Source organism: Nerophis ophidion, linkage group LG07 (genome assembly GCF_033978795.1).
Source record: "Nerophis ophidion isolate RoL-2023_Sa linkage group LG07, RoL_Noph_v1.0, whole genome shotgun sequence".
NCBI lineage: Eukaryota > Metazoa > Chordata > Actinopteri > Syngnathiformes > Syngnathidae > Nerophis > Nerophis ophidion.
In genome coordinates this window covers 34795904-34814288 of record NC_084617.1, presented here as the reverse complement: position 1 = coordinate 34814288, position 18385 = coordinate 34795904, and the positions used below count along the sequence as shown (strand labels likewise).

General features: G+C 41.1%; 1 protein-coding gene across 1 annotated transcript in view; it reads left to right on the top strand.

Annotated features, from left to right (window-relative positions):
• The window catches only part of bmp1a (bone morphogenetic protein 1a), a 150099-nt gene that overhangs the window by 36186 nt on the left and 95528 nt on the right, over positions 1–18385 (top strand). Inside the window, exon 2 of the mRNA XM_061906078.1 lies at positions 16444–16557. Coding sequence (XP_061762062.1) covers positions 16444–16557 — 114 coding nt within the window. The remainder of the gene's footprint in view (positions 1–16443; positions 16558–18385) is intronic.

The following is an 18385-nucleotide window of genomic DNA, read 5'->3' as shown; positions in this document are numbered from 1 at the left end:
ATCACAGACCAGTACCGGTCCCTCGACCACTGGTTTACATAACATGTAATGGTGGTTGCATAGATGATGTTTTACTGATAATCATCAAATCACTTCTTCCCGTCATCTTTGTTGTAGCGGTGTAGCGTGCAAGGACGGGAGTGGAAGAAGTTTTAATGACATTCAGTCTTTACTTCAATCAATAACGGAGCAGCATCTCTTCATCCGTGGCTCACTAGTGCAACAACACCCGAAATGTCCATTCATTCATCCAACCATCCGTTTTATACCGCTTATTTCCTTTGGTGTCGCGGGGGGCGCTGGTGCCTATCTCAGCTACAATCGGGCGGAAGGCGTGGGTACACCCTAGCCGGGGTCTGACACACTCATTATAGTAGGGTTCTGACACACTCGCTATAGTCAGGTTCTGACCCACATTTTGGGGACAGTTGTAGGTAGAGAACAATGTTCCACTGTGACGGACCTAACTCCAGCTCATAACCGAAATGTTTTTTCTTGGGCTTACCCCTGATTTTAGAACGGATGATCAAATGTGACTTTTTCCAACTGGAAAAATGTTAGAAATCCAAACCAGCGGTGGGGATTGTATCTTCAATTCTCCCCTGGCCAGCAGCGATCAGACACAAGTGTTCCAGTGTGGACCCTGGAGAGTGATACTTGGTAATCACCTTAACACAATACTCAGCTGGCCGCCATTGGCATTGAAATGCAGCGTTTGTTAGCAAACACGGGCGGTCCCAGGGTATTGTCATGCATTCCTGTCTTCCATATTGGCACCACTTTCTCATCTGAGGAGTTCGAAGGGTCCTTCTAAATATAGACGTGCGCCCCAGCTTTGTATCGATGTTTGCGCAGGTTTGGCTGGCAGATGTCTCGGTTTCAAGGAAGGGGATTTATGTGGTGTTTGAGGTCGAGGCTGGGGCATTACACCCATCAATGGGATTAATTGGACTGAAATCTCATGTATAATCTGACTGGATATGTTTACTGCCATGTGAAGGATTATGACGGTCTACATCACAGGTGTCAAACTCGAGGCCCGAGGGCCAGATCTGACCCGACACGCCATTTAAAAGCCTCGAAATAATGTGCATACTTCATCTTTCTTACTAAATGTTGTCATTGTTTCCATTTTGACAGAAAAACATGTATTGATACATGAAATTACATTTTTTAAACTTTGATATGTAGTCTTGGTCAAAAGTGTACATACACTTGTAAAGATCATAATGTCATGGCTGTCTTGAGTTTTGTACAACTGTTATTTTTTTGTGATAAAGTGATTTGAGCACATACTTGTTCACAAAAAACATTCATGAAGTTTGGTTCTCTTATGAATGTATTATGGGTCTACTGAAAATGTGAGCAAATCTGCTCTGTCAAAAGTATACATACAGCAATGTTAATATTTGCTTACATGTCCCTTGGCAAGTTTCACTGCAATAAGGCGCTTTTGGTAGCCATCCACAAGCTTCTGGCAATCTTCTTCTTGAATTTTTGACCACTACTCTTGACAAAATTGGTGCATTTCAGCCAAATTTCTGACATGGACTTGTTTCTTCAGCATTGTCCACACGCTTAAGTCAGGACTTTGGGAAGTCCATTCTAAAATCTTCATTCCAGCCCGGTTTAGCCATTCCTTTACCACTTTTGACGTGTGTTTGGGGTCATTGTCCTGTTGTAACACCCAACTGCGCCCAAGACCCAACCTCAGAGCTGATGATTTTTGCTTGTCCTGAAGAATTTGGAGGTAATTCTCCTTTTTCAGTGTCCCATTTACTCTCTGTAAAGCACCAGTTCCATTGGCAGCAAAACAAGCCCAGATTATAGTACTACCACCACCATGCTTGACAGTAGGTGTGGTGTTTCTGGGATTAAAGGCCTCACCTTTTCTCTTCCAAACATATTGCTGGGTATTGTGGCCAAACAGCTCCATTTTTGTTTCATCTGACATCACATGGACAATAAGACCTTCCGGAGGAAAGTTCTGCGGTCAGATGAAACAAAAATTGAGATTGTATGTTGCTGTATGTATACTTTTGACCCAGTAGATTTGCTCACATTTTCAGTAGACCCATAATAAATTCCTAAAAGAAGAAAACTTCATGAATGTTGTTGTGACCAACAAGTATGTGCTCCAATCCCTCTATCACAAAACAATAAGAGTTGTAGAAAGTATTGGAAACTCAAAACAGCCATGACATTATGTTCTTTACAAGTGTATGTAAACTTTTGATCGCGACTGTATATACAAATATTCAGTTGTTATTGGTGTGAATCTTCGGGCACCTCGCCATTCGATTCCAATTCTTGGGGTGAGGATTTGATTCATAATTCATACTCGATTGAATGCGATTCTTCATTCAAACTGATTTTTGCACATTATTATTTGGTATAATAATAACAACATTTTAACAAAACTGCTTACAAAACCTCCTTTTGGTTGCTGACGTATGACACATGCGTGCACCAAGTAAGCATAAAGATGGCCTAAAATATGTTGTTGTTTTTTTAACTTAATTTGTCAAAAAAAAAAGAAAAAATTGATTTTTGAAAATTACTAAAATAAAATGTGATAAACATTTTTAGCACCCCTAATTATTATATACCGTGTGATGGTTTGTAAAAATAACAATAAATACTTAAATATCTTCTGGTCAAAGCAAGTTATCCATCAATTTGTACGTACACAAATCAAATGCATAGGCAATAATATGAAGATACTTTGACATTGTTACACTCTGAGGGCCATTACTGCCATGTGGCCCCCCCATGAAAACCAGTTGGACATCCCTGGCCTAGATGAACTAAAAAAAAAATTAAAAAAATGGGGAAAGATGAATGAATAAGTTCAGTTAAATGAAATGGCTTGAATCTTGTTGTCTTCACCTAAAAAGGGATATGTGAACCAAATAAAGATTATAGATATTAGTGCTATAAGTACAGCTGCTGTAATTTAGTAATGAGTGAGGTTTGGTAGCCATCTGTGCGGGGCTATAATCTACATCTGTCATCATTCCAGGGCTTTATCACCTTGCTGCGTATCTTGTCCTCAATCCCAAAACCAAAGATTCTTAAAATCGTGGATAATTAAAGCGAGCAGACAAGGGGATTAAACCACAATCCCTGCGAGTCTTTCCATAAACCTGCAACAAGCGTCTCCAGGACGACTGCCTTGCCCGAGGGAAATGAGCTCTGACGCTCGTTTGCTCACTTGTTGTCTGAGAACAAAGACGAGAGCCATTACTGTTCTGCATGATGGCCACTCACGGGCCTGAGGTGAGCCAGCATGTCTAATATGGTGCAAATGGACCCTACATTGCACATCTTCCAGTTGTGCTTGATCTTCATGGAGTAAAAAAAAATGCTGCCTTTCTTTGTTTGGCTTTTATTTGCACTTTTAAACACTTGGATGAAGTCGCTCAGAGCACAGCTTGTTCTGTTTAACGCTCGCTTCTAGAGACTGGAATGAAAACGCGGATTAAAAATGTAAAAAATGTCAGGCTTTATCCTTGTCAATGTTGTGGTTAACAACTGCTGTCATAACCCTTGCACAAGAGAGATGATTTTAATTAGCGTTTATTCAGTGTGAGCTCAAATGAGAAGATCCTTTCTGACCTTTTGGAATTTCTGCATGTCCTGTCTTGTCATCAGCCTCTCATCCCAAACACTGTCACTCAGCCACATGCAGTCAAAAGTGTACATACACTTGTAAAGAACATATTGTCATGGCCTGTTTTGAGATTCTAATTATTTCTACAACTCTTGTTTTTTTGCGATAGAGTGATTGGAGCACATACTTGGTCACAAAAACATATTTTCTGAATGTATTATGGATCTACTGAAATTGTAAACAATTTTGCTGGGTCAAAAGTATACACACAGCAATGTTAATATTTGCTTACATGTCCCTTGGCAAGTTTCACTGCAATAAGGCGCTTTTGGTAGCCATCCACAAGCTTCTGCTTCAATTTTTGACCACTCCTCTTGACTAAATTGGTGAAGTTCAGCTAAATGTGTTGGTTTTCTGACATGGACTTGTTTCTTCACCATTTTCCACACGTTTAAGTCAGGACTGTGGGAAGGCCATTCTAAAACTTTCATTCTTGCCTGATTTAGCCATTCCTTTACCACTTTTGAGGTGTGTTTGGGGTCATTGTCCTGTTGAAACACCCAACTGCGCCCCAGACCCAACCTCCGGGCTGATGATTTCAGCTTGTCCTGAAGAATTTAGAGGTAATCCTCCTTTTTCATTGTCCCATTTAAAGCACCAGTTCCTTTGGCAGCAAAACAGGCCCAGAGTATAATACTACCACCACCATGCTTGACGGTAGGTTGGTGTTCCTGGGATTAAAGACCACACCTCTTCTCCTCCAAACATATTGCTGGGTATTGTACTCTATTTTTGTTTCATCTGACATCACATGGACAAAGATAAACCTTCTGGAGAAAAGTTCTGTGGTAGGACCAAACTTTATGAATGTTTTTTGTGACCAACAAGTATGTGCTCCAATCACTCTATCACAAAAACCTTGTAGAAATGATTGGAAACCTTTTGTCTCAGGGGCCACATTGGCCTTTGAAATTTGACAGACGGGCCAGTCGAACACGTGTCGCATTTCAAAGCATTTGGTATCTGTTGGAACTAAGACTAGACTTCCCAAACATGGTCTATACTTCGTTTTTCAACAATAGTTTCAAAGAAACCCCAAAATGGGATTACACACTTACATTCTCTTTTAATGGTAGCAGTGTTGATCACCCTTTTTTGCCAATGGGTGGAAGTCTAGTATCAGTCTTGTTGTGGCAATGCTCAAAACAGATATTTGCCTAATTTTGTTCTATTTGGCGGGCCGGATTAAAAAGACCAACGGGCCGGATGTGGCTCCCTGGCTGTAGTTTGCCTATCCCTTCATCCTGCATCAGAAAGTGTCTTTGAGACTGCATGTACTTAATTACAAAGTAAACACATCGGCTTTCACACAGCACTGCAAATACAGTCATTATTCTGCCCTCGCTACTTGTTTTCAGTGTATGCAGCTAGACAGATAGTTAACAGCATGAAGAAAACAGAAGCTCCAGAAGTTATGTTGAGGATTGATGTTCCTCATTTTTAATTATTTTCTGTCCTCAGTTTCAATTCCTTACACTTTTCCTTAATTTCGGTTTGTTAGACTGAAAATATAAACATAAAATAAACACTACAAAAGTACCACATTTTTTGGACTTCAAGGCACACTTAAAATCCTTTCGTTTTCTCAAAACTCGACAGTGCGCCTTATAACCCAGTGCGCCTAATGTACAGAATAATTTTGGTTGTGCCTACCGACCTCAAAGCTATTTTATTTGGTACATGGTGTAATGATAAAAGCGACCAGTAGATGGTAGTCACACATAAGAGATACGTGTAGACTGCAATATGACTCAAGTAAACAACACCAAAATGTTACATGTTCCATTGAAAACATAGAACATTACACAAGGTGTAATGTTCGGAAGTGTTTTCAATTTAGAAAAAAATAAAAATAATAATATTATGACACAGTGTGTAGACAGAAAAAGGAGAATGGACGCATTTTGGTGTAAAAAGTAAAGATAAAGGTAAAGTTATAACACTGAAACACCCTCAGGAAGAGGTGCTTTAAGACATGGCTAGCTAGCTAGCAGCTAACACCCATTCACAGTGTTTTAGCTACTTCTAAATCACTAATCCTGGCCTCCATGGCGACAAATAAAGTAAGTTTCTTACAAGTAGCATTATCACTGCCGGACGAAGAATAGCTTAACATGCTTCACTACACACCTTAGGAGGATTCAATAGCTCACCGGCGTCACAATTTAAACAAATGCCATGTGTGGATCAATTTTACCTCCAATTTGTCATGTGTGAGCAAACGCCAAAACTCCTTAAGCATTCAGTGGCGCACATGTGAGCGACGGCAGACGTGCACAGTTTTATGCGTTTATCTTTTTATACGATTTTGTGGCGGCCTAGATTTGCCGTATGCAGAGGACGCGTGAGCAGTGTGCAATTGCACAGGCATGTACCTTAGAGGGAACGTTGGTGTGGATCTACACCTGACATCTACTGTAATGATACAAAGTACAGGAGTTTATCTAGTCAATACTACTATGATTACATCAATATTTTATCGTCACAAAATCTTTTTTTAATATTCGTATTATGTTTATAAACTCAGGAAATAGGTCCCTGGACACATGAGGACCAACACAGATAGACAGACAACATTCAATGCATGTCTTTGGAAGTAGGAGACTGCCTGGAGAGAACCCGCGCAGTCACGGTAGAACATGCAAACTCAGATATTAGCAATTTATTTTGATTTTATTTTAGGGTCGACAGCTGCATTTTTAGTTTGAATGTGTAAGCCCTGCGATGAGCTGGCGACCTGTCCAGGGTGTACTCCGCCTTCCGCCTGAATGCAGCTGAGGTCCCTTCCACACTTATCTAGGGTAAATCCCACTTAACCTTATGCACTACAAAGACAAGATATTTAATGTTCAAACTCATAAACTTTTTTTTTTTTCGCAAATAATTAACTTACAATTTCATGGCTGCAACACGTGCCAAAGTAGTTTGTAAAGGGTATGTTCACCACTGTGTTACATCACCTTTTCATTTAACAACACTCAATAAACGTTTGGGAACTGAGGAAACTAATTGTCGAAGCTTTGAAAGTGGAATTCTTTCCCATTTTTTTTTCATGTAGAGCTTCAGTCGTTCGACAGTCCGGGGTCTCCGCTGTCGTATTTTACGCTTCATAATGTGCCACACATTTTTGATGGGAGATAGGTCTGGACTGCAGGCGGGCCAGGAAAGTAACCGCACTCTTTTACTACAAAGCCACGCTGTTGTAACACGTGCTGAATGTGGCTTGGCATTGTCTTGCTGAAATAAGCAAGACAATAAGAAGACGGCACTTAGATGACAACATATGTTGTTCCAGAACCTGTATGTACCTTTCAGCATTAATGGTGCCTTCACAGATGTGTAAGTTACCCATGCCTTGGGCACTAATGCACCCCAATACCATCACAGATGCTGGCTTTTGAACTTTGCGTCGATAACAGACTGGATGGTTCGCTTCCCCTTTGGTCGGATGACACGATGTTGAATATTTCCAAAAACAATTTGAAATGTGGACTCGTCAGACCACAGAACCCTTTTCCACTTTGCATCAGTCCATCTTAGATGATCTCGGGCCCAGAGAAGCCTGCAGCGTTTCAGGATGTTGTTGATGAATGGCTTTCGCTTTGCAAAGTAGAACTTTAACCGGCACTTACAGATGTAGCGACGAACTGTATTTAGTGACAGTGGTTTTCTGATGTGGCGATATCCTTTAGAGATTGATGTCGGTTTTTGATACAGTGCCGTCTGAGGGATCGAAGGTCACGGTCATTCAATGTTTGTTTCCGGCCATGCCGCTTACGTTGAGTGATTTCTCCAGATTCTTTGAACTGTTTGATGATATTATGGACTGTAGATGTTGAAATCCCTTAATTTCTTGCAATTGCACTTTGAGAAATGTTGTTCTTAAACTGTTTGACTATTTGCTCACGCAGTTGTGGACAAAGGGGTGTACCTCGCACCATCCTTTCTTGTGAATTCTTGTGAAAGACTGAGCAGTTTTTGTGAAGCTGTTTTTATACCCAATCATGGCACCCACCTGTTCCCAATTAGCCTGCACACCTGTGGGATGTTCCAAATAAGTGTTTGATGAGCATTCCTCAACTTTATCAGTATTTATTGCCACCTTTCCCAACTTCTTTGTCACATGTTGCTGGCATCAAATTCTAAAGTTATTGATTATATGCAAAAAAAAAAAAAAGTTTATCAGTTTGAACATCAAATATGTTGTCTTTGTAGCATATTCAACTGAATATTGGTTGAAAAGGATTTGCAAATCATTGTATTCCGTTTATATTTACATCTAATACTATTTTCCGACTCATATGGAAACAGGGTTTGCAGTACGCATGCGCAGAAAATTTGCACTTCAGTCACCTCCAGTGTTGCTTTGTGTACAAGTTCTTAATTTAAATGTAACTTATCTAAACAATATCCAGTGTTATGGTATTTCAATGAACTGGAATCCAGTGTGACTATTGTAATGAAGCACACCTGAGACATCATAAATTAATTTGACATCAATCAATCTAGGGATGTAGATATCTGGTCAGGACACTCCTCACTCTTTTGTCTTCACCTTCATTGTCCATTCCTTTTTGGTTGCTTTATATACTCTGGACCTAGATATTGAGTTTTAGACATACATGGCGGACCATTACTGATACAGTCTGCTTTGCCAGTCCTAAAGCATTGGCCGTTTTCTGTAGTTTTCCCTCGACAGCCAGGTAATACAAAGCACACGCTATCTTTTTTATCACATCCACAGGAGCCCGCATTCTCGTGGTCTCTCCTTCAACATATGGACAAAGTTTTTCGCTCAGTAGAATCACAGCTGACATTGGAAGTTTCTCTTGCCGTCTGAGAAGTTTTGTATCCCAAATAGCTGCTTTGTCTTAAGGCAGGGGTGTCTAACGTACGGCCCGCGGGTTGGATCAGGCCTGCAAAGAGGCTTTATCCGGCCCGCGGGATGAGTTTGCTAAGTATACAAATTAACCTGAAATTTTTGAATGAAAGAAACAGCTCTTCTACATAGCAATTATTTGTATCTCTGTAGATGATGGTACATATGTACAAAATAAACCACATGATGTCAATACATCAATCGAAGAAAATGATCCAACTACATACATGGCATACTGTAATTCGATTTTGATATTTTTTTATCTTGATGGATTGAAAATTAACACCATTGAGATGTTCTCCCCGTGAATGCGTGGGTTCCCTCCGGGTACTCCGGCTTCCTCCCACTTCCAAAGACATGCACCTGGGGATAGGTTGATTGGCAACACTAAATTGGCCTTAGTGTGTGAATGTGAGTGTGAATGTTGTCTGTCTATCTGTGTTGGCCCTGCGATGAGGTGGCGACTTGTCCAGGGTGTACCCCGCCTTCCGCCCGATTGTAGCTGAGATAGGCGCCAGCGCCCCCCGCGACCCCGAAAGGGAATAAGCGGTAGAAAATGGATGGATGGAGTTGACTGATGAACATTATCACATCATTCATTCAGAAAAAGTAAATAACAACAAATAAAGATAGAATACTATTAACTGCAACATGTAAGTGTAAAAAAACAACAACATTATGATTTGTACATTTTCAGAATGCGCTTCTTCTATTTTTAAACACAGAAAACAATCTGAAGGTGTCTTTATTTTTAAGTTATCGTGCAGGGATTTTACCAGTCCGGCTCACTTGGGAGTAGATTTTTCTCCATGTGGCCCCCAATCTAAAATGAGTTTAAGGAGTTCATGTGTGATTTCCACAAGCGTCTGTACATGTAGAAGAAGGAGAGAAACACGGCATGTCTGGATGACTCGCCTTCATATTTCTAGTGTTGTTATGAAGCTGGCTGTGGCGCTTTCTTTCTGATGTCACTTCCTGTGTGGGTCGTGGTCTTTCTGGCGTCACTTGCTCTCCGAACTCAGTTTGTAAGCGATGAATGAGTCCATACAAAGCTAAGAGCCGGAGATTCAAGAAACACACTTACCCGTGTAAAAATTATCCAAGGAGGGGAACCTTAAACGCTGGTTTAGTGTGGTTGAAACGGGGCTTAGGCAAAATAAATATTCCTTTAAGGGGCTATCCGGCTTAGTGTTGATATAGCTTGAGATAGGCTCCAGCGCCCCCAGTGACCCCAAAAGGGACAAGAGGTAGAAAATGGATGTATGGAGTAGTTCTCTACTCACCCCATTGCTGTTTCATTGTGGCACATATGCCTCTATGTTTCCCCCTGCGGGGTGCCGGGAGTACTGCATACAGGAGCAACTCTGGTTTGAGTGGTTCCATCAGGCCTTTTTGGCTGATGTTTGGCACCCAAATGAAAAAGCTTCGGCTGGCAGTCAGTTGGACGAGCCTGCTTTACGAATGTTTGGAGCATTCACACAATAATAATACTAATAATAAATAGATGAATTTTGGTGTAGAAAACCATATGTGTGAATGTTTGAAGTATTCACACAGTAATAATAATGATACTGATAATAAATAGATGAATTTTGGTGTAGAAAACCATATGTGTTGATGTTTGGAGCATTCACACAATGACAATCATATCAATAATAATTTTTAATGCAAAAATGTACTCTTAAAAATAAAGTGATTTTTTTTTTTATTGCTTATGTATTGATTTAGAATCAGAGTAGAACATCGCAATTTGGATGTGAATCGGTTTAATTTTGCAGCCTTATTAGCTAACACTAAAGTTCAAACGGCTGGGCATGGCTCATGTCATCTCCATAATTCCATATTCTCTATGAGATTATCAGTTTAATGGTAGTTTAGTGCTGCTCAATTATTGTCTGTTATGCGTGATGCTGGCTTTTGAACTTTGCACCTAGAACAATCCTGGATGGTTATCTTCCTTCTTTGGTCCAGAGGACACGAAGTCCACAGTTTCCAAAAACAATTTGAAATATGGACTCGTCAGACCACACAACACTTTACCACTTTGCATCGGTCCATTTTAGATGAGCTGGGGTCCAGCAAAGCTGGTGGTGTTTCTGGGTGGTGTTGATAAACAGCTTTTGCTTTGCATTGTAGAGTTTTAACTTGGACTTACAGATGTATCGACCAACTGTAGTTACTGACAGTGGTTTTCTGAAGTGTCTTTGAGCCCCTGTGGTGATATCCTTTACATACTGATGTTGCTTTTTGATGCAGTACCGCCTGAGGGATCGAAGGTCCCAGACATTTATTGTTTGGTTCTACCTTGCTGCTTACGTGCAGTGATTTCTCCAGATTCTCAGAACCTTTTGATGATATTATGGAGCGTAGATGGTGAAATCCCTAAATTCCCTGCAATAGGTAGTTGAGAAATGTTGTCCTTAAACAATTTGCTCAGGCATTTGTTGACAAAGTGGTGACCCTCGCCCTGTCTTTGTTTGTGAATGACTGAGATTTTCATGGAAGCTGCTTTTATACCCAATCATGGCACCCACCTTTTCCCAATTAGCCTGTTCACCTGTGGAATGTTCCAAATACGTATTTGATGAGCATTCCTCAACTTTCTCAGTATTTTTTGCCACTTGTGCCAGCTTTTTTGAAACATTTTGCAGGCAAATTTCATCCATCCATCCATTTTCTACCGCTTATTCCCTTTGGGGTCGCGGGGGCGCTGGTGCCTATCTCAGCTACAATCGGGCGGAAGGCGGGCTGCACCCTGGACAAGTTGCCACCTCAGGAATCAAATTCCAAATGAGTTAATATTTACAAAAAATAACAAAGTTTACCAGTTCGAACGTTAAATATCTTGTCTTTGCAGTCTGTTAAAGTGAACATAAGTTGAAAAGGATTTGAAAATCATTGTATTCTCTTTTTATTTACCATTTACACAACGTGACAACTTCACTGCTTTTGGGGTTTGTAGAAAACAAAAATTAATAAAAACAATTTGTTATGATATTTTTAATCAAAACAAAGAAGTCATGATTAATGGCTACATAGACCATGTTTTGTATTGCGCCGATGATCGAAGCGTGATACTGATAAAGCGTGACACGCCCCCCACTATTTGAGAAGGACTTTAGTGGGGGTCTAGTCCTACAAGCAGAAGGTATGAGGACTGCTCCATCTCCCATCCTGGAAGGACTTCATTGCCTTCTCACCCCCTCTGCTTCCCCTCCAAAACCCCCATCACCCCCTGCATACAAGTCAGGCCGTAAATTGTGAAAACGTGCTGGTGTTAAAAGCGAGCGCCTTGTCTCTGCGGAGAGAACCCTCAGCCTTTCCTGCATAGAAATGGGGCATTTAGTAAGGAATCCCATAAAGCACATTCCTCGTAAAGTGGGACCGCTTGGTTATTTCCCTCTCTTTGGCCTCATTAAAGAGCTGATCCATGTTCAAGGTGGCCCACATGATTCCATGGAAGCGGTGTCATATCCAGTCATGTCCTACTTAGCCCCACTTCAAGAAACACAATCATTTATGTCGCCACATGACCACGGCTTGAAAAATACTACACAGAAACACACCACTGGGCATTGAATCATCTCAATTTGTCACTAGTTTACACAACGAGCTATTTTTTGGCGCATTCAAAAATCAATAAACCCGCAATAAAACTAAAATAATTGTAAAAAAACATTTTGAAAGTGAAAAAATCAATTTTAACTCATAATTTCTAAAGCCATTGGTACAGCTCGTAGTTGGTTGATTCGAGTGGAAGTGGCGGGCAAACCATTTCACCGGCAGGACAGCTTAACTCGTTTCCGGAGTCCACCGACTCATTTCACAAGATCTAGTCTCTCTTTAAATATCTTTCTGGAAAATACCCTTGCAAATATATACATCCATCCATCCATGAATTTATTATGGGTCTACTGAAAATGTGAGCAAATCTGCTGGGTCAAAAGTATACATACAGCAATGTTAATATTTGCTTACATGTCTCTTGGCAAGTTTCACTGCAATAAGGCGCTTTTGGTAGCCATCCACAAGCTTCTAGCAAGCTTCTGGTTGAATTTTTGACCACTCTTCTTGACTAAATTGAAGTTCAGCTAATTGTGTTGGTTTTCGTACATGGACTTGTTTCTTCAGCATTGTCCACACGTCAGGACTTTGGGAAGGCCATTCTAAAACCTTCATTCTAGCCTGATTTAGCCATTCCTTTACTACTTTTGAGGTGTGTTTGGGGTCATTGTCCGGCTCGAACACCCTACTGTGCCCAAGACCCAACCTCCGGGCTGATGATTTTAGGTTGTCCTGAAGAATTTGGAGGTAATCCTCCTTTTTCATTGTCCCATTTAAAGCACCAGTTCCATTGGCAGCAAAACCCAGAGCATAATACTACCAGCACCATGCTTAATGGTTGGTGTGGTGTTCCTGGGATTAAAAACCTACTAAAACCCACTACTACAGACCACGCAGTCTGACAGTTTATATGTCAATGATGAAATCTTAACATTGCAACACATGCCAATACGGCTGGTTTAGTTTACTAAATTAAAATTTTAAATTTTGCGCGGAAGTATCATGCTAAAACGTTGCGGTATGATGACGCGTGCGCGTGACGCCACGCATTGTAGGGGACATTTTGGTCCAGCACCGTTCACAGCTATAAGTTGTCTCTTTTCATCGCATAATTACACAGTATTCTGGACATCTGTGTTGCTGAATCTTTTTCAATTTGTTCAACTAATAATGGAGACGTCAAAGAAGAAAGATGTAGGTGGGAAGCGGTGTATTGCAGCCGCCTTTAGCAACACAAGGAAATCCACTGTTTCCTTGTTTACATTCCCGAAAGATGACGGTGAAGCTTTACTATGGAACAGAGCGGTCAAGCGAACATGGTTCCCTACCACATGTCAACCGGCAGGTTTCGGTGAGAAAATGGTGGTAATAAGTCGGCTCTTACTGTAGACATGAGCGGAGAGCTCGCGTCGTTCCACCTGCACCTGTCAAAGAGGCAGCTGCGGACTCTCTTGCCTCTTCCCACCGGTCACCCCCGACCATCGGATGCTTCCAACATGGAGGAAGCATCGGCTGCCTTCGCCTTGTTGAGAAACGTGACTTCCCTCGTTGACAGTCGCGGTCACCACACCAGTGGCCACACCCCTCCGACCTTCAGGTTGTACAGGTACGACCATATAATCTCACTAAAACACTAGTAACACAATGAGCAGATAAGGGATTTTCCAGAATTATCCCAGTAAATTCACTCTCTTTCCTCATCCACAAATCTTTCATCCTCTCTCAAATTAATGGGGAAATCGTCACTTTCTCTGTCCGAATCGCTTTCGCTGCTGGTGGCCATGATTGTAAACAATGTTCAGATGTGAGGAGCTCCACAATCCGTGAGGTCATGCGCACATCGTCTGCTACTTCCTGTACAGGCAAAGCTTTTTTATTAGCGACCAAGAGTTGCAAACTTTATCATCAATGTTCTCTACTAAATCTTTTCAGCAAAAATATGGCAATATCGCGAAATGATCAAGTATGACACATAGAATGGACCTGCTATCCCCGTTTAAATAAGAAAATCTCATTTCAGTAGGCCTTTAAAGGCCTCACCTTTTCTCCTCCAAACATATTGTTGTGTATTGTGACCAAACAGCTCCATTTTTATTTCATCTGACATCACATGGACGAAGATAAGACCTTCCGGAGGAAAGGTCTGTGGTTGTGGATGGCTACCAAAAGCGCCTTATTGCAGTGAAACTTGACAAGGGACATGTAAGCAAATATTAACATTGCTGTATGTATACTTTTGAGCCAGCAGATTTGCTCACATTTTCAGTAGACCCATAATAAATTCATAAAAAAAGCACACTTAATGAATGTTTTTTGTGACCAACAAGTATGTGCTCCAATCACTCTATCACAAAAAAATAAGAGTTGTAGAAATGATTTGAAACTCAAAACAGCCATGACATTATGTTCTTTACAAGTGTATGTAAACATTTGACCCAATCAACGCTTTGCTCTGCTTCTTTGTCGGTTAAAAAAGTGAGTAACCCTGATTTCTCCGCTAGCCGGGTATGGCTGTGGTGCCACTTTCTGCCTTAGTGAATCACAACTTGAAATTGGATACTTGGGAGTGACAAGTGAGCATCCTATCACAGTCAACGTAAGGCTACCTAGATGGGCTACTGTCAAAAACTTGTGATCTGATCTCAACTGTCTGTTCACAGAACTTCCTTTGCTCGTTAAACTGCACAGCCGCCACGAATGTTGGTTCAGAAGGCCTACGGCAGAATTCATGCAGCGCTGGCAACAAGCTAGCTGAATTCTGATTGGATGAAAGCTCTAACTTAAAACACTGGAGCTTATATGACATGAAGAGAATATGATAAACACTTGTATACATTTATGAAAAGAAAATCAAATTTTTTTCATTTAATTTTAATAAATGCATAAAAGTATTAATTTCATACAAGTATCCTCACCGTTTCCAGTGAGGGTTGGACTCCGCCAAGGCTGCACTTTGTCACCGATTCTGTTCATAAACTTTACGGACAAAATTTCTGGGCGCAGTCTGGGCGTGGAGGGGATCCAGTTTGGTGGCTGCAGGATTGGGTCTTTTGCAGATGATGTGGTCCTGATGGCTTCATCTGGCCAGGATCTTCAGCTCTCACTTGATCGGATCGCAGCCGAGTGTGAAGTGACTGGGATGAGAATCAGCACTTCCAAGTCCGAGTCCATGGTTCTCGCCCGGAAACGGGTGGAGTGCCATCTCCGGTTTGGGAAGGAGATCTTGCCCCAAGTGGAAGAGTTGAAGTACCTCAGACTCTTGTTCACGAGTGAGGAAAGAGTGGATCGTGACAGCGACAGGCGGATCGGTGCGGTGTCTTCAGTAATGCGGACGCTGTATCGATCCGTTGTGTTGAAGAAGGAGCTGAGCCTGAAGGCAAAGCTCTCAATTTACCGGTCGATCTACGTTCCCATCCTCACCTATGGTCATGAGCTTTGGGTTATGACCGAAAGAACAAGATCACGGGTACAAGTGGCCCAAATGAGTTTCCTCCGCCGTGTGGCGGGGCTCTCCCTCAGAGATAGGGTGAGAAGCTCTGCCATCCGGGAGGAGCTCAAAGTAAAGCCGCTGCTCCTCCACATGGAGAGGACCCAGATGAGGTGGTTCAGGCATCTGCTCAGGATGTCACCCGAACGCCTCCCTAGGGAGGTGTTCCGGGCACGTCCGACCGGTAGGAGGCCATGGGGAAGACCCAGGACATGTTGGGGAGACTATGTCTCGCGACTGGCCTGGGAACGCCTCGGGATCCCTCGGGAGGAGCTGGACGAAGTGGCTGGGGAGAGGAAAGTCTGGGCTTCCCTGCTTAGGCTGCTGCCCCCGCGAGCCCACCTCGGATAAGCGGAAGAAGATGGATGGATGGATGGATGGATGGATTAATGGATGGATGGAAATCAAAAGTAAAATGAACTTTTATTAATTCATGATCATTATTTATGTTTGGCCAGCAGAGAAGGCACACCCCCTGGTCATACAGTATCACATATGAATGAACTCTCCAAGCCCACAGTGTGTAATCCACTCCATTAGTTGTGTGGACTAAGCAGGTTTCTGAGTTCAAACTTTATTTTCTTTTCAGCGCCGCAAGTGTGTAATACGTTGCTTAGATTTCTATCCTATAATTTGGAGCCCAGACAAGACGGCCTCCCTGCTAACCAAACACATCTCTATTTCTGTGTCACGGTAAGTAAGGAGAGCGTTGGATGTGGACAAGGCATTCGTGCAACCCACTCAGTCTGAGCGGCAGGAAAAGCCTCAGGCGAGTCGCGCTTCACAATGTGGACTTTTACTTGATCTGACCTATGCCGTTTTTTTCTTTGTCTGTTGCAGTTGCCTATCTGGGAGACATAGCTCTGGATGAGGAGGACCTGCGACTATTTAAAGTGGACAGAATTATAGATTTAGCCAGCAGAACAGTCCAGATTGTCAATCACACAAATACAGGTACTCACAATCCACATTTCCTGATGCAATGAGTTGTTGTGGTCTCACTTAGACTTAGACTTACACAAACGTTAATTGATCCACAAGGGAAATTGTTGCTAAAAGAATAGAAAAAATAAATTTTCTCTCATTCATGTTTGTGCCGGCACGGCATCCCCGGCGCTTTTTCCGTAGTTTCCACGGGAATGTTCGGCCGCGATCCCCATAGCACTTTGGGGCAAGGAGAGCGCAAACAGCTCAACTGATCAAAGCCAAACACAAAACGGCCTGAAAAGAAAAAGAAAAGTAACGAAAACCCACAAAACCACCCAAGAAACATAATTGGTGGTTCATGGAAAAGATAAGTGTTTAAAAAAAAAAGCAAGGGAAATCGAGAAGAATACCAAAAATAAAATAAAATGAAGGAAGTCAAAGGAGCTAATGTAATGTGTTGCCACTCTTTTCTGGCGCATGAAAGAAGAAAAAAAAGTAAACAGTCAGTGAAAGTTGGCTGAAACCGTGTTCCTGCACACCATCATTATGAGCGGACCACCACATGCCGCAATCATTGCTGCTATAAAAGGTGTTCCTCCATTGAGTTTTACACTTCTATAGACTACCCTTGTGCGTGAGTCAACATGCACAAGCTGTGACCTGCATCTTTTTTTCACTGGGGAGGGTTTAATGTTCGAGTTGAGAAAAAAAAAGTGCTGATGCTGATTTCCAAATACTTTTAAACAGCAGGATGAGACTTGATTTGACTTAGTAAAATCACGGTACATACGTCAACCAGGCTCATGACTCTTATTAAGAGCATCTATTTCATTGGCTCAAACTAATCCAACCGATTACAGACCATTTAATTTGTCACCTGTGACACAAAGCTGAGACTTATTGAACTGCTGAGCACATCTTTTTAAGTGTTGCATGTTTCTTAACCATCGCCAGCGCACCCTAGTGGGCCGCCAAACAATGTCTGTTTCTCAGAGCGGTACTAAGTTGTAATACACTTTTTCACCACTTGTGGCAGTAATGACAATATCAAACAGAAGAAGTCTGGAGCTCAAGTCAAATAAGAGTTTCTTTAGCACTATAATTACGACTAAATAGGTTAAAATGTATTTTCATTAGCACTTAAATTCCAGTGATAGTTTGTTTTAGAACAATATATATGACCACTGTTTGATCCTGTTACTACTTTGTATCAGATCGATACATAATTGTGTGGTATCATCCCAAACAAATGTAAAGTATTAAAGAAGAATAAGTGCTAATTACATTTTAACAGAAGTGTAGATATAACATGTTGAAACAGAAAATAAGCATATGTTAACAGCAAATGAACAAGTAGATTAATAATCAATTTTTATAGTTTGTCCCTCATAATGTAGACAAAATAATAGGTAGATAAATGACACAATATGTTACTGCATACGTCAGCAGACTAATTAGGAGTCTTTGTTTGTTTACTTACTACTAAAATACAATTTGACTAGTATGTTAACTATTTTATTTAAGGACTAAATTACATAATAAACATATGTTTCATGTACCCTAAGATTTTCTGTCAAAACAAAGACAATGCTATTTTTGTAGTTCCCTTTATTTAGAAAAGTTTCGAAATACAGAAGTCGGGAGCTAAAGTTATGTAGAAGATTCTTCAGTGCTAAAATTAATAAAAATTATGACTAAACCGGTAAAACTGTATTTTATTTGAACTTTAATTCCATTTATAGTTTATTTCAGAAAAAAATAAATTAATTTAGTTAGAATGTATACATTTTAACACTGGATAATTGTTCCCTTTTAATGCAGTATATTTGCTTAAAAATATTGACCAAGGTTAATG